The sequence below is a fragment of the Piliocolobus tephrosceles genome, chromosome 10 (assembly GCF_002776525.5).
Source record: "Piliocolobus tephrosceles isolate RC106 chromosome 10, ASM277652v3, whole genome shotgun sequence".
Lineage (NCBI taxonomy): Eukaryota > Metazoa > Chordata > Mammalia > Primates > Cercopithecidae > Piliocolobus > Piliocolobus tephrosceles.
Window position 1 is genome coordinate 67,223,583 of NC_045443.1, and position 25,634 is coordinate 67,249,216.

The 25,634-nt window shown below is 40.3% G+C and overlaps 1 protein-coding gene across 1 annotated transcript in view; it reads left to right on the forward strand.

The window, feature by feature from the left end:
* Window positions 1–25,634, forward strand: part of MYRFL (myelin regulatory factor like) — a 127,279-nt gene that overhangs the window by 88,500 nt on the left and 13,145 nt on the right. The window contains exons 14-19 of the mRNA XM_023226565.1: window positions 13,512–13,675; window positions 14,626–14,689; window positions 19,450–19,535; window positions 23,021–23,094; window positions 23,190–23,243; window positions 23,361–23,540. Of these exons, the coding sequence (XP_023082333.1) occupies window positions 13,512–13,675; window positions 14,626–14,689; window positions 19,450–19,535; window positions 23,021–23,094; window positions 23,190–23,243; window positions 23,361–23,540 (622 nt within the window). The remainder of the gene's footprint in view (window positions 1–13,511; window positions 13,676–14,625; window positions 14,690–19,449; window positions 19,536–23,020; window positions 23,095–23,189; window positions 23,244–23,360; window positions 23,541–25,634) is intronic.

Sequence of the window (25,634 nt, forward strand, 5' to 3'; positions counted from 1 at the left end):
ACTGACAATTATTTTCTATTTCAATGCCTTGTTAGCTTCCTCCTAGTGCTAATTACACCTTTGAACTGTATTGTTTATTTGCAGTTCACTTGTTATTGGTCAATCTCTCCCACTAGAAAATATTCTCTATGAGGACAGAGATCCTGTCTACTTTATCTAATTGTTTTATCCCTGCACTCAAGGAGTGTCTAGCATATCATAGGTGCTTAATAAAGAACTACTGATTGTGGTCATCAGTTGAATATTGAGGTGCATGTGTCAGGTACTGAGTTGGCCCTGAGGAGTCACAAGACAAAGTCACTGCCTTCAAAAGGAGCTTGTTAATCATCTTGGTAAGACAAGAAATCAAAGAATTATAACAAACTCTGATATTTGCTAGTTCAACTGGAAACTTGTCTCAGTCAAAGGACTGAAGCCCTTTCCACAGAAAATTGCACTTATCTAAAAATAATAAAAATTAAATGAGGCTTCTAAGGCAAACAAAGGGCAACAATACTGCACACAATTTTAAAAATTTTTATGAATCTCATGCTCTTTCCATGTAAAGCGGAAGAGAAATGAGTCCAAGATTTGTCCTCTTTGCAAGAGAAATATGCTTGCTAGAGAAGCCCGTCCTCCAGAGACCTGTTGAAAAGCCACCTGGAAGTCTGAGCTTCCACACCATCCCAGCAGCCTGCTTTTCTGGTTTAAGGATTCTGTTTTTTTAAATCCATGTCAGGGCCCAGTATGCTCTCCACAAAATCAACTCCTGGACAAAAATCTGAAGCTGAGTTTATTCAAAACCCAAACAATTGCCAGACACACCCATTGGCTAAAGACAGTTTTTCTCCCTTTGGCAATCATTTTTACAATGCTCAATTACAGACTATTTTATTCCCATGGTTTTATTATACAACATCAGTCCATGCAACACCGGATGCATCATTTACCATAAGGAGAGATTTTCAAGTCTGCAATGCTGTCTTATGAGGAAAGAAATAAGGGCCTATTTCAACTTCTTTTTTTTTTTTTTATTATTCTTTAAGTTCTAGGGTACATGTGCATAACGTGCAGGTTTGTTACATATGTATACATGTGCCATGTTGGTGTGCTGCACCCATCAACTCGTCAGCACCCATCAATTCATCATTTATATCAGGTATAACTCCCCAGTGCAATCCCTCCCCCCTCCCACCTCCCCATGATAGGCCCCATTGTGTGATGTTCCCCTTCCCGAGTCCAAGTGAGCTCATTGTTCAGTTCCCACCTATGAGTGAGAACATGCGGTGTTTGGTTTTCTCTTCTTGTGATAGTTTGCTAAGAATGATGGTTTCCAGCTGCATCCATGTCCCTACAAAGGACGCAAACTCATCGTTTTTTATGGCTGCATAGTATTCCATGGTGTATATGTGCCACATTTTCTTAATCCAGTCTGTCACTGATGGACATTTGGGTTGATTCCAAGTCTTTGCTATTGTGAATAGTGCTGCAATAAACATACGTGTGCATGTGTCTTTGTAGTAGCATAATTTGTAATCCTTTGGGTATATACCCAGTAGTGGGATGGCTGGGTCATATGGTCCATCTAGTTCTAGATCCTTGAGGAATTGCCATACTGTTTTCCATAATGGTTGAACTAGTTTACAATCCTACCAACAGTGTAAAAGTGTTCCTATTTCTCCACATCCTCTCCAACACCTGTTGTTTCCTGATTTTTTAATGATTGCCATTCTAACTGGTGTGAGATGGTATCTCATGGTGGTTTTGATTTGCATTTCTCTGATGGTGAGTGATGAAGAGCATTTTTTCATGTGTCTGTTGGCTGTATGAATGTCTTCTTTTGAGAAATGTCTGTTCATATCCTTTCCCCACTTTTGGATGGGGTTGTTTGTTTTTTTCTTGTATATTTGTTTGAGTTCTTTGTAGATTCTGGAAATTAGCCCTTTGTCAGATGAGTAGATTGCAAAAAGTTTCTCCCATTCTGTAGGTTGCCTGTTCACTCTGATGGTAGTTTCTTTTGCTGTGCAGAAGCTCTTTAGTTTAATGAGATCCCATTTGTCAATTTTGGCTTTTGCTGCCGTTGCTTTTGGTGTTTTAGACATGAAGTCCTTGCCCATGCCTATGTCCTGAATGGTACTACCTAGGTTTTCTTCTAGGGATTTTATGGTATTAGGTCTAACATTTAAGTCTCTAATCCATCTTGAATTAATCTTCGTATAAGGAGTAAGGAAAGGATCCAGTTTCAGCTTTCTACTTATGGCTAGCCAATTTTCCCAGCACCATTTATTAAATAGGGAATCCTTTCCCCATTTCTTGTTTATGTCAGGTTTGTCAAAGATCAGATGGTTGTAGATGTGTGGCATTATTTCTGAGGACTCTGTTCTGTTCCATTGGTCTATATCTCTGTTTTGGTACCAGTACCATGCTGTTTTGGTTACTGTAGCCTTGTAGTATAGTTTGAAGTCAGGTAGCGTGACGCCTCCGGCTTTGTCCTTTTGACTTAGGATTGTCTTGGCAATGCGGGCTCTTTTTTGGTTCCATATGAACTTTAAAGCACTTTTTTCCAATTCTGTGAAGAAACTCATTGGTAGCTTGATGGGGATGGCATTGAATCTATAAATAACCTTGGGCAGTATGGCCATTTTCACGATATTGATTCTTCCTATCCATGAGCATGGTATGTTCTTCCATTTGTTTGTGTCCTCTTTGATTTCACTGAGCAGTGGTTTGTAGTTCTCCTTGAAGAGGTCCTTTACATCCCTTGTAAGTTGGATTCCTAGGTATTTTCTTCTCTTTGAAGCAATTGTGAATGGAAGTTCATTCCTGATTTGGCTCTCTGCTTGTCTGTTACTGGTGTATAAGAATGCTTGTGATTTTTGCACATTAATTTTGTATCCTGAGACTTTGCTGAAGTTGCTTATCAGCTTAAGAAGATTTTGGGCTGAGACGATGGGGTTTTCTAAATATACAATCATGTCATCTGCAAACAGGGACAATTTGACTTCTTCTTTTCCTAACTGAATACCCTTGATTTCTTTCTCTTGCCTGATTGCCCTAGCCAGAACTTCCAACACTATGTTGAATAGGAGTGGTGAGAGAGGGCATCCCTGTCTTGTGCCAGTTTTCAAAGGGAATTTTTCCAGTTTTTGCCCATTGAGTATGATATTAGCTGTGGGTTTGTCATAAATAGGTCTTATTATTTTGAGGTACGTTCCATCAATACTGAATTTGTTGAGCGTTTTTAGCATGAAGTGCTGTTGAATTTTGTCAAAAGCCTTTTCTGCATCTATTGAGATAATCATGTGGTTCTTGTCTTTGGTTCTGTTTATATGCTGGATTACGTTGATTGATTTGCGAATGTTGAACCAGCCTTGCATCCCAGGGATGAAGCCCACTTGATCATGGTGGATAAGCTTTTTGATGTGCTGCTGAATCCGGTTTGCCAGTATTTTATAGAGGATTTTTGCATCGATGTTCATCAGGGAGATTGGTCTAAAATTCTCTTTTTTTGTTGTGTCTCTGCCAGGCTTTGGTATCAGGATGATGTTGGCCTCATAAAATGAGTTAGGGAGGATTCCCTCTTTTTCTATTGATTGGAATAGTTTCAGAAGGAAAGGTACCAGCTCCTCCTTGTACCTCTGGTAGAATTCAGCTGTGAATCCATCTGGTCCTGGGCTTTTTTTGGTGGGTAGGCTATTAATTATTGCCTCAATTTCAGAGCCTGCTATTGGTCTATTCAGGGATTCAACTTCTTCCTGGTTTAGTCTTGGGAGAGTGTAACTGTCCAGGAAATTATCCATTTCTTCTAGATTTTCTAGTTGATTTGTGTAGAGGTGTTTATAGTATTCTCTGATGGTAGTTTGTATTTCTGTGGGGTCGGTGGTGATATCCCCTTTATCAGTTTTTATTGCGTCTATTTGATTCCTCTCTCTTTTCTTCTTTATTAGCCTTGCTAGCAGTCTGTCAATTTTGTTGATCTTTTCAAAAAACCAACTCCTGGATTCATTGATTTTTTGGAGGGTTTTTTGTGTCTCTATCTCCTTCAGTTCTGCTCTGATCTTAGTTATTTCTTGCCTTCTGCTAGCTTTTGAATGTGTTTGCTCTTGCCTCTCTAGTTCTTTTAATTGTGATGTTAGAGTGTCAATTTTAGATCTTTCCTGCTTTCTCTTGTGGGCACTTAGTGCTATAAATTTCCCTCTACACACTGCTTTAAATGTGTCCCAGAGATTCTGGTATGTTGTATCTTTGTTCTCATTGGTTTCAAAGAACATCTTTATTTCGGCTTTCATTTCGTTATGTACCCAGTAGTCATTCAGGAGCAGGTTGTTCAGTTTCCATGTAGTTGAGCGGTTTTGATTGAGTTTCTTAGTCCTGAGTTCTAGTTTGATTGCGCTGTGGTGTGAGAGACAGTTTGTTATAATTTCTGTTCTTGTACATTTGCTAAGGAGTGCTTTACTTCCAATTATGTGGTCAATTTTGGAATAAGTGCGATGTGGTGCTGAGAAGAATGTATATTCTGTTGACTTGGGGTGGAGAGTTCTATAGATGTCTATTAGGTCCGCTTGGTGCAAAGATGAGTTCAATTCCTGGATATCCTTGTTAACTTTCTGTCTCGTTGATCTGTCTAATGTTGACAGTGGAGTGTTGAAGTCTCCCATTATTATTGTATGGGAGTCTAAGTCTCTTTGTAAGTCTCTAAGGACTTGCTTTATGAATCTGGGTGCTCCTGTATTGGGTGCATATATATTTAGGATAGTTAGCTCTTCCTGTTGAATTGATCCCTTTACCATTATGTAATGGCCTTCTTTGTCTCTTTTGATCTTTGATGGTTTAAAGTCTGTTTTATCAGAGACTAGGATTGCAACCCCTGCTTTTTTTTGTTCTCCATTTGCTTGGTAGATCTTCCTCCATCCCTTTATTTTGAGCCTATGTATGTCTCTGCATGTGAGATGGGTCTCCTGAAGACAGCAGACTGATGGGTCTTGACTCTTTATCCAGTTTGCCAGTCTGTGTCTTTTAATTGGAGCATTTAGTCCATTTACATTTAAGGTTAATATTGTTATGTGTGAACTTGATCCTGCCATTGTGATATTAACTGGTTATTTTGCTCATTAGTTGATGCAGTTTCTTCCTAGCCTTGATGGTCTTTACATTTTGGCATGTTTTTGCAAAGGCTGGTACCGGTTGTTCCTTTCCATGTTTAGGGCTTCCTTCAGGGTCTCTTGTAAGGCAGGCCTGGTGGTGACAAAATCTCTAAGCATTTGCTTATCTGTAAAGAATTTTATTTCTCCTTCACTTATGAAACTTAGTTTGGCTGGATATGAAATTCTGGGTTTAAAATTCTTTTCTTTAAGAACGTTGAATATTGGCCCCCACTCTCTTCTGGCTTGTAGAGTTTCTGCCGAGAGATCTGCTGTCAGTCTGATGGGCTTCTCTTTGTGGGTAACCCGACCTTTCTCTCTGGTTGCCCTTAACATTTTTTCCTTCATTTCAACTTTGGTGAATCTGGTAATGATGTGTCTTGGAGTTGCTCTTCTGGAGGAGTATCTTTGTGGCGTTCTCTGTATTTCCTGAATTTGAATGTTGGCCTGCCCTGCTAGGTTGGGGAAGTTCTCCTGGATGATATCCTGTAGAGTGTTTTCCAATTTGGTTCCATTTTCCCCCTCACTTTCAGGCACCCCAATCAGACGTAGATTTGGTCTTTTTACATAATCCCATACTTCTTGCAGGCTTTGTTCATTTCTTTTTCTTCTTTTTTCTTTTGGTTTCTCTTCTCGCTTCATTTCATTCATTTGATCCTCCATCGCTGATACTCTTTCTTCCAGTTGATCGAGTCGGTTACTGAAGCTTGTGCATTTGTCACGCATTTCTCGTGTCATGGTTTCCATCTCTGTCATTTCGTTTATGACCTTCTCTGCATTAATTAGTCTAGCTGTCAATTCTTCCACTCTTTTATCAAGATTTTTAGTTTCTTTGCGCTGGGTACGTAATTCCTCCTTTAGCTCTGAGAGGTTTGATGGACTGAAGCCTTCTTCTCTCATCTCATCAAAATCATTCTCTGACCAGCTTTGATCCGTTGCTGGCGATGGGCTGTGCTCCTTTGCAGGAGGAGATGCGCTCTTATTTTTTGAATTTCCAGCTTTTCTGCCCTGCTTTTTCCCCATCTTTGTGGTTTTATCTGTCTCTGGTCTTTGATGATGGTGACATACTGATGGGGTTTTGGTATAGGTGTCCTTCCTGTTTGATAGTTTTCCTTCTGACAGTCAGGACCCTCAGCTATAGGTCTGTTGGAGATTGCTTGAGGTCCACTCCAGACCCTGTTTGCCTGGGTATCAGCAGCAGAGGTTGCAGAAGACAGAATATTGCTGAACAGCGAGTGCACCTGTCTGATTCTTGCTTTGGAAGCTTCCTCTCAGGGGTGTACTCCACCCTGTGAGGTGTGGGGTGTCAGACTGCCCCTAGTGGGGGATGTCTCCCAGTTAGGCTACTCAGGGGTCAGGGACCCACTTGAGCAGGCAGACTGCCCCTTCTCAGATCTCAACCTCCGTGTTGGGAGATCCACTGCTCTCTTCAAAGCTGTCAGACAGAGTCGTTCGCATCTGCACAGGCTTCGGCTCCTTTATCTGAGCCCTGTCCCCAGAGGCACAGTCTACAGAGACAGGCAGGTTTCCTTGAGCTGCTGTGAGCTCCACCCAGTTCGAGCTTCCCAGCGGCTTTATTTACCTACTTAAGCCTCAGCGATGGTGGGCGCCCCTCCCCCAGCCTCGCTGCTGCCTTGTGGTTAGATTGCCGCAGACTGCTGTGTTAGCAAGGAGGGAGGCTCCGTGGGCGTGGGACCCTCCCGGCCAGGTGTGGGATATATTCTCCGGTGTGCCGGTGTTTTAGCGCAGTATTGGGGTGGGAGTTACCCGATTTTCCAGGTGTTGTGTGTCTCAGTTCCCCTGGCTAGGAAAAGGGACTCCCTTCCCCCTCGCGCTTCCCAGGTGAGGCGATGCCTCGCCCTGCTTCAGCTCTCGCTGGTCAGGCTGCAGCAGCTGACCTGCACGGATTGTCCGGCACTCCCGAGTGAGATGACCCCAGTACCTCAGTTGAAAATGCAGAAATCACCCGTCTTCTGTGTCGCTAGCGCTGGGAGATGGAGACTGGAGCTGTTCCTATTCGGCCATCTTGCTCCGCCCCCTATTTCAACTTCTTGAAGCTTGCTTTGCCATCAGGCTAAGTTACCCTCGCTCAGTGTCACTAAATAAAGGGTGAATTGTAGCTTCCAAAGAGAGAAGAAATCAGCTCCTCTGCCTGGCTGTGCCCCAGTGTCTTGGCTACATTATCTTTAGACCTGCAATGGACCCAGGAACTTCCAAGCTGTGTTCTGCCGAGTCCAGGGGTTTCCTGGAGGGGGTGGGGTGAGAGGGAACTCAAGGGCTTTCAACTGTTTCCTCAGCCAATCTCGTGGCAAAGAGGACAGGACCTAACCTGGGTAGAAGCTGGTTTGTTAGATATCATCGAATCACCAGCCCCTTGCCCCAGATGATAAACACTAGTGTTTGTTTAATTCACTCACATTTCCATGGGCATTTCCCAACATGAAAAAGGAATTTGGACCTTAGGTGTCTTCTTTGTTTTTGTTTCTGTTCTGTTTTGTTTTGTTTTTTGCTTCTCTGTGAGAAACTTCAGATAAAAGAACAAACTGGAAGCTGGTACTCTCTTCATTTCTCTGGAGAGCAACACTATGACCTCTCAGTGCCTCATGCCAGGAGCCACTTGTAAGAATATTTATTCATTTAATCATCAGATGTGTACTGAGTTATTAGTTTGTGCTGGCGTGCCAACTATGGATGAGATGTGAGCCCTGTCCAGGTGAGCCCACTCTCCAGGTAAATCTAACACCAAGTTTAAGGAAGGTGGGAGCAGGGGAGGACAGGTGATTCAGGTAGAGGAACCAGCATGTGCTGGATCCAGAGGCTAGAGGAATCCTGCCATGTTCAGTGAATGTCAAATGGTTCAATATGGTGAGAGCATGGAGCGTGAAAGAGGCTGTAGTGAAAGGTGAATTTTAGATAAGGGATACCTGCTCTGAATTCACTAACAGCTCTGATTTCACAATGCTTTCCTGTTGTTTTCATGTGCAATACACTTGCTGGTCTGCCTCTAGTGTCCATTTAGAAAACATGCTCATTCTGTCCATAGGTACGCTAACTCCATAGCAAGTCTCAGTGAGTAAAAGATTCTTAGGTGAATTGAAGCAGTTGCCACCTTTTGCTTCACAATCTCATTAGCAAATTTTGGTGGCAAGCTGGTTTAATCATTTTTACATCACAACTGTAAAGTTGTGTTTCAGCGGAGGTTGTGGACCCCATTTAAAACTGTTAATAGCTGGACAAAGTACAGTAATTAATTGGGTTCAATTACAAAATGGTTAGTCATCAAGGATGAGCATCAAATGGGGAGACTTTTCAAAATGCCCCTCAGCCCTAATGGATCCAAGCTTCTTTAAAACTTTTTTTTTTTTTTTGTAGAGATGGGGTCTCACTCTGTTGCTAAGGCTGGTCTTGAACTCCTGGCCTCAAGCAGTCTTCCCACCTTGGCCTCCCAAAGTGCTGGGATTACAAGTGTGAGCTAATGTGTCTTGCCCATGAATCCAAGATTCTACATGGGGTTCAGACATGTGTATTTAGAAAAAAGTTCCTCAGGCATCTGTGATATGGGTTCTTGGTTCAAATCTGCTCATTCAGACCTAATCACTTGCATAGAAAAGAACATTTTCAGAAAAACTCTGGATTATAGTTTTGAACATATTTATACTGGCTTCACTCTGACAATGGGGGACAGAAGTCAGAACTCCAAATATTTCAGTAAGTGTCAACCCCTATAATATGTATTGGAAATTTACTTTTCAGTAATTTACTATTGGATAGATCCATAAAGTCAGAGCCAACCATAATTATAATCAGGAAAGTGGTAGTAAATTTCCTCTCCACTTTTATTTCCTCTTGAATAGGAAAACATATGAATTATCTCCTTGCCTATTGGATCCACCTGTAAGATATATGGTACTGGCAAATTTGAGTTGGAGAAATTAAAGCTGACCTTTTATCATTATTGACAAGTAACCAGGCAATTGCAACCATTGCTTATAGCCTATGAGGCAGTATTGAAAGTCCTGTTGAGGAAAACACTGCAGAAAGAACCTATTGCAGTTTAGAGGGGACTTTGTTATCATTCTCCATAGTCTGCTTTGGCTTGAGTTAAATCACAAGTTAATGTATTAAGCAACTTTTTTTTTTTTTTTTTTTAAAGGAAAAGAAGCCGGTTACCAAGGGAAAAAAAAGAATATCAGTAGTGTCAGTGAGGATGGAGAGAAGTGGTGGCTTTGTGAGATTTAGGATGCGGAACTGACAGTCCTGCATGGTAGATTGCCTGCCAGTGAGCAGGGTGCAGGGAGGGGTCAGGGAGGACGGCTGGAAATCTGTTTTGGGCTGCTGGTGGACATCAGCTGACCATGTGATCCACCGTAAATAATACAGCTGTATTTACAGTGTAAGGCTCTCTACAGGATAAACATAGTAAATAATGATTTAACATTTATCATGATTTGGAATCATAGAATGCTGTTTCTATCTTATAATTTCTGCCTTATTTTTATTACAACAAATTTGGGAGTAAAGGAAAACCTGTACCAGGATTAGAAAATTTAGAAGGGCTTTTGTCAGGAGATTTTTGTTTTTGTTTTGTGATTTAAAAAAAAACACACACTTTTAATGAAAAATTTCAAATGTATAAAAAACTAGAGAGAATAGTAATGAAACCCCATGTATGCCTCACTCAAATTCCCCAGTTATTCATATCAATTCTTGTCCATTCTTATTTTATTTAAATCACTCACCAACTACCCTCTTCCACCAGCTAGATTATTTAAAGCAACCTCCAACATCATACTATTTTATTATAGATTTTCAATATTTTTTCTAAAAGAAAAATGGCCTCTTAAAACCAGAACCACTATAACATTATCACACCTAAAAATGTACAGTAATTTCTTAATAGTATCAAATCCAGTTGGTGTTGAAATTTCCCCAATTGTTTTTACATATGTATGTATAAAACAAAGAAACAAATACATGCAATCGTTTTAGTAGACATTGAGGATTATTGCCTAGATTTATTGTTCCATTAGGGGTTGGAAAATAGTGATACTCTATCATTTCTTCTTTATTTATTCTCTGGAATTCTTCTTAAATGAACTTTCAAATATGTAGATTTTATATAGGATAGGCAGGATAAGTTTTATTCTTTTATTTACAAAATTTTTAAAAAGTGAGTTAAGCCCTTAATGTCTCCCAAAGGTAAATAATAAACTATTTTTAAAACTTGAATAGGATTTTGGATGCTTTTAAAGCACATTTGATTATTTGTTCTCTCATAGTAATTAGTCCTTCGATGTTCTATCTTTGGCCAATGAGAGTTTCTTCAGTTAGCTCCTGAGTCATTTTGACCCAATCACAGTACTCTATGATAGCTTCCTTATTTTCTCATATTGAAAGATATTCCAGGTTCACTTCAGACTTATCCTACCCCAAATCTGGAAGAGTTCCAGGTTCACCTCAGACATATCCTACCCCAAATCTGGAAAAGTACCCAAAATCTGGGTCCTTTCACTGGGAATGGTATTTAGAGACTACAATGAGGAGTCTTCATTGTTAGTAGGTGGGAAGTTTTTTTTCCAGTCCTTTTTACTTAACATAGCTAGAAAATATCTTTTTCTTTTAAGATATGAAATATATCAGGAATTCATACTAATATATCTAACTTAAATTTAGATTTGCTAGGCTTTTACTAAATGTTTTAATTTTATGTTTATATCTCTTTTCTTAAATGCTAAAAATCTTGGTTTATACCACTATTAACTATGTATTTGTTTTATCCAAATGTGTGCTGTCTATATGTGTATACTCCATCACTATTATTACTAACAGTATGATTATTGAAAAGCTTAAGGTTCCCTTGCTGGTTGACTTTTTAAAAATTTTTATTTTTTTGTCTTTAGGCTCTCTCTCTCTGGGAACGGGCAGTCAAATTACTATGTTTTGAAGTCACTAATTATCAATCTTCTCTGTAAGGTTAAAACAGAAACTCAATACCCAATTAGGCTTATTTGTTTTATTTTGCCTTCTATTTCTAAGGGATGTTTTTAAAATTTTTATTTATTTTTTATACGTATTTAAAATACCCGCATATTGTAAACGTAAATTTGTAAAACAAGGTACATTCAGAGAATCTGGGTTCTATCCATTTCATCCATCTTGTTTCTTCCTTTCCATTATGTGTAACAATTTTAAGTTAGTTTTTGGTTTATTCTTCATTTTATTAATGTAGATATGTTTTGTATTCTTCTTATACTACAGACTTTGCTCCATAACAGTATATAGAGATATTCTTCCTTTCCTTTTACAGTTGCATAGTATACTGCTGTGCATATGTACCACAGTTTATTATCAATTACCCTATTAATGGACATTTGGTTTGATTGTCGTCTCTTTTATATCTTACTTTTCTCCAGGAGATCTATGGAATAAACTCCTAGAAGTGGGTTTACTGGCTCAAAAATAAAAATATTTGTAATTTTGCTAGATATTGCTAAATTCTACTCCAGAGTGGTTTTATCAATTTGTTATTTGGATGAATTTTGAAGGATATATGGTAAGACTTCAGGAAAAATGTAGGGTTTTCTGATGACGTTTGAGAAGCCAAAACAAGTATGATTTTTTTGTTGTTGGATTTTTTTGTGTTTTTTTGGTAAGTTTTCTTAAAGCAAACATAGGCCTCAGAAATCAAGCTTTTGGTCACTTTGCATCCCATGTGCGAAGGTTTTCTGCTCCATAAGCTGCTAACTCATAGCCCTTTTCAATTCACTTATGTCTATTCTTACTGAGCATTTCCTGTGGGCAAAGGCATGTGCTAAATGCTGGTGAGATATGCAAATAAATCAACATAATTCTGCCCTCCACAAACTCATGATCCAGGTGGGAGACAGATACATAACATCTGATACAAGGCAAATGGCCAGGTGATAGAATTGAACATGCTTTGAGGACGTTGTAGAGTGAGGGGTGCTCTCTGACTAGTGGTCTCTGGGAGATACTGGGTATGGTGGGATTTGGACTGGCCTTGAGGAAAGGCATTTTTATCATAGGTAATTATGGGAGTGAGGTCTCAAACACTGGAGAGTGCAGGGTGTTCAGGGGCCTTATCAGATCTGTGTGGCTGCTCTGGGAGTTTCAGAGAGTTCTCCAGTGTATCATGAGATACATCTGTTTTTGAACTGCATACGCTAAGCCTTGAATCTGGAATGTTAAAGTTTTGATTCTTTCTAAGTGATTGCTCTACAGTGTTTGAAACCCTCAAAACTTCAATTTGGATGATAAGAATCTCAAAGGCACGTAGCCCTGAGTTTGACCCTCAACCACAATACAGTCTCTGTTGCCCTTGAACTCAGTCTTGGACCAGCCTCTCTGCAATTCAGAAAGTGCTGTGGGATTTTGAACTTGCAAACAGAGAGAGAGACAGGAGGAGGGGTCATGGGGTTGGGATGTGAGTTGATAAGAGCTTTCCAGCTTTTTATTATGGCTGAGAGATGGGCACATGTGTTCATATGACAACTGAAGTGTGTGGATGCTGAAGAGGATGGCCTGGACTCTCTGGGTTTGGTTGGTCTCCCCTTTCTTTTTCTGATGTGTCATTATATTTTACGAACAGGAAGAAATATGTGCTTTCTTTAAAAAAAATTGCTTCAAAGTTAGGCTACAATGTAAGCAGTATACAATAGTTCATTGGATGTTGAAGCAGATATTGACACCTCAAGAATTATCTTCTCATTTATAGATGAAGAAATGGAAGCCCAGAGAGGTTATTGCATTTTGTCTGGAGTCTTACATCTAGTAGGTGGCAGAACTCAGAGAAAAGCCCAGGTCTTTGTTCCTTCTTCCCTCACATGAGAAATTTGATGCACATTTTACGAGGGAGAACTGGAGTCATTTTCTAGGAATTTTGGTGATTAACAGAAAATTTAACATTCAGAAGTCTGTTCTGACTTTCTTTTTTCTTTTTCTTTTTTTTTTTTTGAGATGGAGTTTCACTCTTGTTGCCCAGGTTGGATTGCAATGGTGCAATCTTAGCTCACTGCAACCTCCACCTCCCGGGTTCGAGTGATTCTCCTGCCTCAAAATTTTAAATATGGAATAATGGCCATTGAAAATAAATATTTTGCCAATGTCCTTCAGCTCCTTTTTTGAGTTACAAGGTCATATTTTCATTTTATTGGAAATTGAACAGAAGCAGTTTACTACCCAGCCAGCAGTTTAGCAAGACTGCATTAGGTTTCAAACCTCTGCAGATTTATCTTGAATGAACTTGAAGATGTGTGTGTCTGTAACCATTTTCAATGGTATATTCCAACTGTCTTTGAATGGACTATGGACAGCTTTGTAGTGATCTCAAATTGTTAATTTATGCACTCTGTTTGATTTTTTCCCTTTTAGGACCAGATCTTTATGGAAAATGTAGGTGCAGTGAAGCAACTGTGCAAACTAACTAACAACCTTGAGGAGAGAATAGAAGAGTTAGAAATATGGAACAGAAAGCTGGCCCAGCTAAAGCGGCTCAGTAGTCGGAAGTCATCAGCCAGTGAAGCAAGCACAATCAGGTACATTCAGCCAGGATTGCCATAGAAATCTGGGGAAAGGAGAGAGTGAGCTCTTTCCAGAATAAGATCAATCTAAATGGTCTTTTTGATCAAACAGCAACCGCTACTTTCTGATAATGAAGTCTGCATTTTTCTTTTAGAATATTTTGGAGCACAATTGTCTTATGTGATAACTTTCTTATTTTTTTCTGTGTTGGTTTTTTGTTTTTTGTTTTTTTTTTTTTTTGAGCATGAGTTTTGTTGTTGTCGTCCAGGCTGGAATGCAATGGTCCGATCTTGGCTCACTGCACCCTCCTTCTCCCAGGTTCAAGTGATTCTCCTGCCTCAACCTCTCGAGTAGCTGGGATTATAGGTGCCCACCACCACACCCGGCTAATTTTTGTATTTTTAGTAGAGACACGGTTTTATCGTGTTGGCCAGGCTGGTCTTGAACTCCTGACCTCAGGTGTTCCACCCACCTCGGCCTCCCAAAGTGCTGGGATTACAGACGTGAGCCACCATGCCTGGCCCTGTTGCTGTTTCAAAAGTGGAAAAAAAACCAGGAGACATCTGTTTAGTAGCAGTTGTTACAGGAAGTGCTAAATTTTCTCATAAGGGTGGCTTCTCCTTTAATGAGGAGAAGTGGTTGTTTCTAAATTTAGAAAACCATGTTTGGTCCTCAGGGGGAAGACTTTTTGTTATTTTTTTCTTAATTGCTTAAGAAGGTAAATGCACATTTCCTGGGGTTTAGTTTTGAGAAAAAGAGAAATATAATGTTTAATTCATTCAGTTATACTTACTGAAGTTCCTTTTCGCAAAAGGAACTCTCAATTGCCATGACTCTTCCTTTTCAAAATATCACTGTATTGCAAAAGAAAGTCATAATGCTGTGTTAGTGACAGCCTGGGCCTTTGTCATATATCTCCTGGAGAGGTATTTGAATAGTAACCAACTTTCTCTCTCTTTTAAAGCAAATCTAGCAGAGCCGTTAGTGCATCTTCTCCAAGAAGGGCCGTTCATAAAAAAAACAACAAGGTAAATAGACAAATTTACAATGAAAGGAAATGGTATTTTCTACTTAAAATGTCTTTAGAGAAATCAGTCAAGAATTTTTTTTCTCATTTATTTGTTGAGAAAATCCCTAGTTTGCATCCTTATGTACTACCTGTGTTTAAATATTAGCCCTCTAGTAGATATTAACTGGCTTTTTAAAGCAAAGTTTAGAGAAACAAGTACAGAATATATTAATCTCAGAATTATTATCTGCAAGTTTTTGTTTGTGTTGTCCCCTTCAGGCGAAAGTCAGCAGCCTCAGCATACAGATGGCCTTCTGCTGCCAGATCTGTGTACATGCCTTGACCCCCACCCCCTTATCTTTGGCTTTAGGAGATCCCAAAGGGACTTTAGTTAACCCTCAAATCCCTCTTTTCCCTTTGATATTTAGTACTAAATATGCAAATGGAAGAATAGGTATTCACTTGCTGGCAAAGGTTAAAATGTGATGGTTTTATTAATGAATAAAGAAAGCATTTATTAAGTAGGATAGTATTTATAGTTAAAGCGAAGGTTAATCATTTATTAACTTGAAGGACACCCTCTCCATCACACAGAAATATCAGTAAGGGAGAAGCTGCAATGCACCCTTCCTAGCAGCACTTCATAAGTAGCTACAAAACTCAGCTTGCTCCCTCTGATCCAGCAGTGGCCCAAAGGTGGCCCTTCCCTGGGGAAGATATCCATGACCTTAACTGACACCCTATTAAAGGTTGACCTGATGCTTGTGTCACTGCCTCATTTTACTCTCTACTCCTCATGCTATACTGTGTTGAATTATTCTAAAAGGATTCAGAAAGAGTTCAACATTCTTCTACTAAAAACAAGTAAACTATTATGCAGCTGGCAAGCTCCTTAGTGTATTGACAAACACAAATACCCAGGTAAAAATATATGTAGAATTGCTCTGGGGCAAGTTACTCAACCACACTGGGAAATAGGGACAATTATAGTATTTACACAGGTTGTTGATGGGATTTAAAGATTTAAATGAGGATTAAGGAGCTACAGCTCTTTGCACAGCACTCAGCACTTACTAGGTTACTCAATAAACACAAAACACGAAAAATATTGTGTAGGAAAGGTACCCTTTGGACTAAATAATTTTCAGTGGGACAGAGGGAATGGTATCCACATCCATAGCAGCCCTGATAGGTGCAGTTTGGTCCCCTGTAATCTCTGTAGCTCCCATCTTGCAAAATAAGAGATTCTCTTTATTTTGCAGTTATCTCAAAATATTAACTAGAATATATGGCCCATAAGAGCAGGCCCTGTGTCTGCCTTCCTCATTCTCATGTCACTAGGACTAGCACGAAGTAGCCACGCAAGAAATATTTGTCAGATGAATACCTGAGTGGAGAACCCAGTATGAAAATATTCCCTGAAGTATGACAACTGAAATTAAAAAACATTCAGTGGTTCAGTGTCTTGGGTATGTGGGTGGGGTGTAAGCTGGGGTGTGGTCTCAGGGTCGGGGACTCATGTAGGCCTTAAAGAGCGCCCGTTGAACTCAGAGACCTCTTGCTGTCACTCTAGAGGGCCTGTGGGAGGCAGAAAAGATGAGTCAGATCTCTTCTAAGGAATTGCATTGTAGCCAGGGAAGATTGGAAGAAAATACAAAGAACAGTTGTACCTGGATGTCATCAATGCTGCAGAGGCTCAGAGTGTCAGGAGGTTTATAAGAGTTGAGCCTTAAAGGAGGAGTAAGCTTTGGCTAGACAGCAATGAAATTGAAGGAGAAGTTACAGATGGAATGGCATAAATGAAAGTCTGGTGGCTGGAAATGGCTTCCTTGAAGGATTAGGTGGGAGTTGTTTAGGGAAGATAGTGGAAGATAAGGCTGAAAATAAAGAAGCCATGAAGGCCTTTTGAATAATAGCAATATCTAAGTTGTATAGTTTCCTTTCTTTAAAAACAGACAGTAAAAAGGAGGCAGCATAGCATTGTGGTTAAGAGCATAGATTCTGGAGCCAATTTTGGGGGGGTTCAAATTTCTGGCTGTGTGATTTATTAGCTGTGTGATCTTGAGAGAGAAACTTAGCCTTCCTGTGTGTCATTTTCCCTATTTTTAAAATGGGGTTGATAAAGGTACTTGCTTCATAGGGTTGTAGAGGATTATTGTGAGGATTAAACAAATTGATATATGTAAAGCATTTAGATGGGTGCATGGCACAAAGTAAGTGCTACATAATAGTTGTTATTAATGTGTTCAAACTCAATATTTTAGCGAATCTCATTTCAGGCTTGTCCCGGGAGCTCAATAAAATACAAATAACCAAAGTGCTTGTTCCCTCTGTGCTGACCTGCTAAGAGATCTGAACTCTTCCTGTGAGGTTGACTTTTACTTCCATGCTACCACCCATCTCCTAGGTGTCCTCTGTTCCTTGGGGACTCTGTGGGTCATTGAAATGCTTGTGTGTGAGTGGGGAGTGGTATTCTGGAGTAGGGTGGGGGTCTTATTAATGAGCAAATTGATGCTCTGGGCAGTTAGTGGGTCTTACCAGATGGTAAGAAGCCTGACTGGGCCCTGCCTTTACTTCCACACGGCTCCCAGTGCTGGCCAAGATGGTGTTCATTCTGGAAGAAGATTGAAGTCTCCTGATGTAGCTCTTATTCAATCAGTAGGGTTCCTCTTTTTTCCTTCTCTTTCTCCACCTCCAAGAGGTAGGTGGGCCATTCTCGCTATACGTAGGACTCAGGATGAGAGAGGAAGCTCCCCAGGATTCAAATAAGAATTCACTGACTATTTGGAGGAGGAGACGGAAAAGGAAAGAATGAAGATGCCTAGGCATGGTGGTTCACACTTGTAATCCTAATACTTTGGGAGGCCAGAGTGGGTGGATCACTTGAGCCCAGGAGTTCAAGACTAACCTGGACAACACAGTGAGACCCCATCTCTAAAGAAATTAAAAAATTAACTGGGTTTGGTGGCTGTAGTTGCAGTTACTAGGGAGGCTGAGGTGGGAGGATCACTTGAGCCCAGGTGGTAGAGGCTGCAGTGAGGCAAAATTATGCCATTGCACTCCAGCCTTGGTGACAGAGCAAGACCCTATCTAACAAAAAAAAATGAACATGGGTAAATACTTTTTATTGTCCTACCTCTTACAGGTTCCCAGCCCCTACTCTCCCCTAAATAAAACCTATTGAATCAGAATTTTACATTTAGGGCATTTAGGGTTTTCTCAAGCACCATAGTAATTCTATGCACACCTTAATTTGAGAGACATTACACTGTTTATTGGATATACCTAATAACTCTGAAAAGTAGGCAGGTATTATTTTATTATTCCTATTTTATCGATAAGGAAAATGAGGATCACTGACATTTAGATAACTTGAGGACTCAACTCTAAGTCTGACTCCAGGTCTTAGGCCATTTCTCTATATTAGGTCAAAGGATTTTGAGGAAAAGCATGGAGACTTAAAATAATTCAGTAGCTGTGGGGGTAGATTGAAGGGGAAAGCACTTACCCTGAGACTGGTCCTATTTAATTCCAGTCAATTCAACAAATTTCATTGAGTTTCTCCTCTGTGCAGTACACTATTAAGATGTCCTCAGAACAGTTTCTGTGAGATCTCAGAACAGTATAAGCCATTGACTTCTTGGTCATCACAACAGCTTCCAGCTGTACTTATGGATGGCTCAGTTACAATAGCCCTAAGGGATAGTGTACTTGGTAAAAATGGCATAGTGAATCCTATACCCCTACCCTATACTACATTGAAGAACATTTGCTTTAGTCAGATAGCTAGCCCAATAAATTAAACCAAGAACCAATTTAAAATTATTACTACCTTATTGTGCCCAATAAATTAAACCAAGAACCAATTTAAAACTATTAGCACCTTATTCTAATACCCTAATAACCAAAAGCATGACTCTATCCTATACCCCCAGAAGGCAGCAGGCATAATACTCCTTATTGCATTTATAGGAAACTCATATTTAAGTAGCACCTCATTTAAGTGGGCAGAAAACTTCTCCTATCTCTTCAGCCAGATTCCCCAGCAATTCCACAGCTGTCATTAGCTCTTGGCTTGTTCCCCATATGCAAATTTTTATGCCAATAAGTATCAGTCCTAAAGTTTTGTCTCATTCACATCCTGGAGACTAGAATTTACTAATTTTCATGTCTCCTATAGTGTTGTACATAATGCTGCTCAATAAATATTGTAGAATGAGTATGAGAATAAATAAGACACAGGCCTAGAGATATCTGTATATACAGGTGAAAAATTGAATACTGGTGTTATAATTTTAAAAAGTGTTTCGTGGGATTTCATTCTATAAAAACCTTTTTCATCATTTATCATGATACCTGAAATCATTCCATTGGAATTCATCTCTTCATGTCTTGAAGATCTTTTGATTTTCAAAAGTATCCTGCTCAAAGAGATGGACATCTGTCTGTGGTCTGACAACATCTCGCCTCAGGTGCCCCTTTCTCCTAAAACTGCAAAGATAAGTGCCCAATGAATGGAAGATCATTGTCTGCAGGATGTCTGGGAAAAGGGAGATTGCTGTAGCTTGGAATTTCAAGGAAAGGGAGGTACTTGAGATAGATTTTGAAAGAATGTTGTTTTCAGAGAGGCAAGGAGGAGGAAAGAGATGTAAATTGAGGCAAGCACTCAAACTATCCCAAGACAGCAGCAAATACCCCTGCTGGGAGCAATTCTCCAGGCTCCCTTCTCACAGTTAGAGTTACTAATTTATCACTGCTCATTACTGAACCTTTTTATAGGTTTATCTTTCAGGAAAAAGACGGGCGTGTCCTAATTGGGTTTTCCAGACCTTGGTTATAACTCTGATTGCTGTGATGGCATTTTGGTAAGAAAAACTTCACTGTTATGCCATGTCAAGCTCTTTTGTTCCTTCCCATGTTTCTTTTATCACATATGAACTGGGGATTTGCCTGTTTACTTTGAAGACAAGAAGCCCTTTAAACTAGGCCCTGAACTTTGATAGCGTAGAAATGAGGGAACCCTTTTTGAAAACTGTTATTTTGAAGAAAAAAGCACAGGCTTTCTGCCTTAAATATGACATGATTTTTTTTTTCAATTAACTGCTATGTTTAGCAACAAACTGTGCCTTTCGTGTGTGTGTGTGTGTGTGTGTGTGTGTGCACGCATGTGTGTGTATCTTTCTTAGCTTTGCAAATTCTGTTTTCTTTTCTGTTGACCTTGGAGAAAGAAGTAAATAGGAAATCAAGTATAATCCACTCTCCTTTGGTCACTCATACTTATGGTAACTCTCCTGGATTCTTCAGTGAAGACTTTTCACCAAAGGGACACCAAGATATACCATGTGATGGAATTGTAGCCAAATCTACTAAGCAGTTAAACCAAGCAAATACAGTGAGGACAGCAGTATTTGCTATGCAAATTGGGCAACTTTTGATGCCATCCCTCCTCTGCAGCCTGCAAAGGCAGGCCTTTGCTAGAATGCAGGGCCCTTTCTCAGGTCTCTAGGCTTCTGCTGCTGTGATTCCCCTCCCCCACCACACTGGGCATTTGAGACCTGGTCATCTTGCTGTGTTCTCTTGCCTGTCTTCTCTGGGCCTTTGAGTGCACCTGGTTTTTTCTTAGTCAGACTATTCATATGGTGAAAGGATATTTATCTGTCACCCAAAAAATGTTTTGTTAGCTGGGAAAGGACTGGCTTCTGGGGCCTGTCTTAGGGGAGACAGTTATTCTCAGGGGCAAAGCAAACTGTGGTCTCAAGGTGCTTCCAGTTCCTTGACCTAAAGCTGCATCCCAGCTACAGAAGATAGTGTAGCTTTGTCAGTGCCCTTCTTGTTCCTTAGTGTTTTCGCTTGTGACTTGCTACTGCCCACTGTAGGGAGACACCCAAGTATTTGACACCACTACCTAGAATTCTCATTAGAAGCCTTCGCACTTTTCTTATTCTCCCAGCTGTACTTGTCTTTTCCTGCTGGGATTCCCAACTCAGGAAGAGTGTGAACCTCTATCTTAGTGGACGTACTTAGCATTCTCTAGAGACACAGATTCCCCAGTCCGGTAGAAAGGTTATAAGAAGTCTAATTGTAAGGTAAAGAGACTGCTTTTTAAACATGCTTATTAGATCTTATTATTTCCAGTATTGTTTACCACTAAGACTGCAGATGGTAGGTGTTAGGCTTATTATCTTGCTTCTGGCATGTGATATACCTGAGTATGATCAAAACCAGGGTTTGCCCCCCAAAGAATGGAAAAGATGTCCAAAGATGTCCTAGAAGTTTTCTGGGTTTTGTGTTGAGGCAGATGCTGGACACAAATCATAAAGAGTATTTTAGAATTGGAATGGGGAGATGGAGTGTGGGAGAGGTAGGAGAACAAAGAAGGGGAGACTGTGACAGGATTTTTCTCAGCCTTTTTGCTGGACTCACAGCAGCAGTGCCCCATCTACTTGGCTCGCTCTGCTGCTGAGTGGGAACACATGAGAGAGTGAGTGCAGGGTTTGGTCGGCCACTCCAGGTGCTGATACAGGAGCAAGCTCCATGCAGGGCTCGTGGCCAGTCCAGGCATGTCACCCCAAGGGGAATGTGGCAATGCCTTGGTAAGAGTGCCTGGGACCCCAAAACCCCAGAGCGGGTGTTAGTGTGCTAATTAGTGCTTTTAGCTCTGCCATCTGTAGCCCAATGCACAGCAGAGTGTTAGCAGTTTAGTTGACCCCTGGCTTTATCACATGGGGCAGCTGCCCACCACTGGTGAGGGCAAAGGGCCAATGATACAGCCTTTCTGGGTACCCATGCTCGGTGAATCCCAAGCTCTTGTCCAGCATCTAAGAAGAATGAGGTCACGCTGATGATTGAAGGGTGATGAAAGCAGATAATTTTATTGAGCAAAGAAAATAGCTCTCAGCAAAGAGGGGAGCTGAAAAGGGGATGGAAAGTTCAGGTCATCTTCCCCAAAATCAGGTTGTCTCTTCCCTGAAGTCAGGTCATCTCTTCCCCAAAGTCAGGTTATCTCTGTCTCTAGTGACTGAGTCTGGGGTTTTTATAGGCACAGGATAGGGGCAGGCCAGGCCATAGGTATTATTGGAAAAGGCAGCATTTGATTGGTTAAAAGGCATTATTCAGAAAGACCCACTTGGGAGAGAGTGGGAAAACAGGAATAGAAGTTCTCACTCTGGGCTGTGGGTTTCAGGCTGTTTTTGGCTTTAAGGTGGAGTTTCACTGCGGACCCAACCCTGTCTGCCTAGGATTTCTCTGCCTCCTGCCTCTGTTAACTGGACTACAGCAAACAGTTGCCACGATGACACTATAAATTCTATCTGACAGCATCTTTGGGGTTTAGCACCACTTTTCCCAGGCAGGGCTGTGCCTGCTGGGCAGTAACCAGCTGCTGCTGAGAACACTTTGGGAATTTGTTCTTTATGAGCACATATGGCATAGTTTTCTTGTGTATCCTAATGATGGTAAATCCAGGACCTTTGGTAGGAAGCAAAATAATGAGGAGTCAAGTTTGGAAAACCGGGTGTGAAGTCGAACTGGCAAGAAGTCAAGTCAGGTAACTCTTTCAAGCCTAGCACAAAGTGGAGCTGTAAAGCCATCAGCAGACTTTCTGTGTGACTTGTGAGAGGGTTCTAAAGATGTCCCCCAGAGAGGAGAACACGAAGTATTTAGATGCATGAGGATTGTTGGGAATAGCTTCCCAAGGCTCGGAACTCTTAAGGAAAGCTTCCATTTGTTTATATAAGTTCCGGTCATGGAGGAGAAGACATCCTCATTGTTTTGAAGTCTCACAGTGTGGAAACAAATACTTTCTTGCAGTTCTTTTCCTTCCTCTGACCTATTCAGTGTATTGTGCTCTGAAAAGACAGGCAACCGGAAGGAAGATGTCAGAGAAGCAGCCAGAGGGTTTAGCCTCCACAGCTGACTAGACCTGTGCTGCCTTCCATCTCCCGATGCGACAGTGCCAATGCCCTCCACCAGTGGGATGCAAACTGTGCTCTGACTCTTTCCTGCAAGGAGCAGTTGCCTCCAGCAACTTACATGCTTCCTCTTGTAATCTTCCACTAGTGACAGGCGCCTCTGAGACAGCTTGCCAGGCCTGGGGGGGCTGCTCTGTGGAAAAAATCCATCAGCATGGAGTACCCCAGGAGCCTCTGAGCTCCAGGAAGCTGAGGGATTTTTCTCTCCAGGGCAGAAAAGCATAACTGTGCTGGTTTCCATGGTGTTTCTGTCAGCCGAGGCCACCCCTCCCCCCTGCTCCCATCTGTGTGGCCTGTGAGAGTACATCTCTGGCCAGCTGGATGTGTGAGATATATCTGGAAACAAATCTGCCACATAATGCTTCTTTTTTTTTTGACAGTGCTTTGACGATAGTCACCCTTTATATACTTAGCTTAAAAGATCAAGACCGACGTGTCCCAAATCTCCCTCCAAGGTGAGAGTTCAGTTCAATTTTCTGGCCTAAAATTCCTTTGGAGAGAAGGATTTTTGCAGGTCTCTTTCATTAATCATTTTATTCTTTTTCTTCGGCAATATCACAAGCTCTCAGGAACCGGCTCTGCTGTCTACAGCCACCTCCACAGGTAAAGGCTTTACATTCCTCACCCTCAAACCTGGTTTCAAGTGAACTGTCAACAGAAGAAACCAGCGTTTCAGGTTAACCTTCTTGCTTCCCCTCCCCCCTGCCCAATGCCTTGCAGCACCTAATACATCCCTGGCAACCACACCGGCCTCCTTACAAGTACCTGAAATTACTTTCTGTGAAATCCTGCCATGTCAGGAGACTTATTGCTGCCCCATCTGGGGAATGAAAGAAGTCTTTTCAAGTCCTGTGCAAAGACAATCTGAAGAGAAGGAATTCCATCAGAGGCAATGGTCAGGTAAATGATGTTCAAAGACAAACAACTAGAGCTTTGAATTTGAGGTTGTTTTTCTTGTCACAATTTACTTAGATGGTCATTAATGGTTCCAGATAATGGTTCCATGCTTCTATTTGGGGTGGCAAAATCTTTAAAACACAAATACATAAACTGTCAATCATCTGTAATATTGAGTTCCTTGCCCAGGAATGAAATTTTGGTTGATTCAAGTACTTATAATTCTCACCAAGTGAAAGGTTCTCATTTGTCCATTGCCAACAAGGATAGTAATAGTAGCACAAGTGAAGTAATTACATGCACGTGGGTGGATTTTTTTTGGCTCATTTAGAATTTTAAAAATGATGTGGTATCTGGGCTCTCTGCCTAAACCAACTAGGGCAAAATGTAAGAGACTTTGGAAACTCTAATTTAGAGTTCAGGGTGAGATTTAAGGCAGTGAAAAACACAAGGTTGGCATTCCACTTTCAGAATAACTTTTTCCTCTTCCTCCTAGGGACATACACATACATACACACATACCAATGTTTTTCAAGTAACAGAATTTTCATGATAAAAAAAAGTATACAAACTTAATCAAGGATGCAAGTGTAATCATATCCATAAGATTATATACAAGTCTTCCAAATGTATACTAATTTATTACTGTTTTTAGAAATTTATTCTATATACACATATTAATAAAGAGTAATATTAATGATGCTAATAAGGATACATATTACTGTGGCTTATTGATTAGGATGCTGTCATAACAACTCTCAAATAACAGTGGATTCTTATGGCAAAAATTTAATTCTGACTCACTCTATATATTAAATGTGAATCAAAAGAGGGTTCTTGGTCATCATGTCATTTAAAGTCCAACTGATGAAGATTCCATCACAATAATTATTTCCACAGTCTCCATAGTAGTGGTAAAAGAACAAGGCAAATTATGTACTGGCTCTTAAAGCTTCTACCTAGGTATAACACATGTTACCTCTGCTTATACTTCATTGGCCAAAGCAGTTCATGTCACATTGGTCATGTCCAATTTTAAAACAGATGGGGAAGAACAGACCTAACATGTATGGAGAAGATGAACCAGAATACTTATAAGTGGTGCTAATGACCTACGTAGAATATGGTTAGTGGTTGAAATGTTGGGGTGCAATGTCATTTCCTTTCCCTTTTGACATTGTTGCATATCCTAGTCTTGGTTAAATAACTTACAAGTTGTCATCATCATCATCATGATTATCATGTTGTAATGAAGTATTACTCTATGCAAGGTACTGTCATAAGTAATTTACATGAGTAAATCATTTAATCTTCACAAGCCTACAAGAGAGGTGCCATTATGATCCCAATTTTTTTCCAGTGGGGAAGCTGAGATACAGAGAGTTCTTTCATTCATTACAGCAATAGGAAGCATTGAGCTTTTCTCATGAAAAATATTTTTGATTGAGCTTAGGAGCAGATGCATCACTATAGAGTAAAACTAAAGCTTCATTTTAAAGAAAGGAATTCATTTCAGTCATCTTATTCTCAATATTTTTAAATATGAAAAAATCTAGAACTACCACAGAAATCCCCAAGGCTTTTATCCCTTGTGAAAGCACATGGAACCTTGTGGCTGGTAAACACTTTTCTTACCTTGGGAGCCCATGCTGGAGACACTTGAAGTTTTTTTCTGAAAGCGGTCCTCGGAAGAGACCATCTCACCTATGAGAGATGTACTAATAACAGATCCTGAATAGGAAGAGGTCGTAGACTGGTCCACTCTTCATTTTCAAGGGTTTCTTGACTGCTGAACAAGTTCATTCCTGAAGTAACCAGCTGTTCACATCAAGGGAATATAGTCATGTGCCACATGTTTCAGTCAACAATGGACCATATATATACTAGTGGCCCCATGAGATAATAATTGAGCTGAAAAATTCTTATTGCCTGATGACGTCTTGATGATCCTGACCCTGTATAGGCCAGGCTAATGTGTGTATTTGTACTTTAGTTTCTAATGAAAAAGTTTAAAAGTAAAGAAAAAGTTTAATAGAAAAAGCTTATAAAATAAAATTATGAAGAAAGAAAATATCTTTATACAGCTGTACAATACGT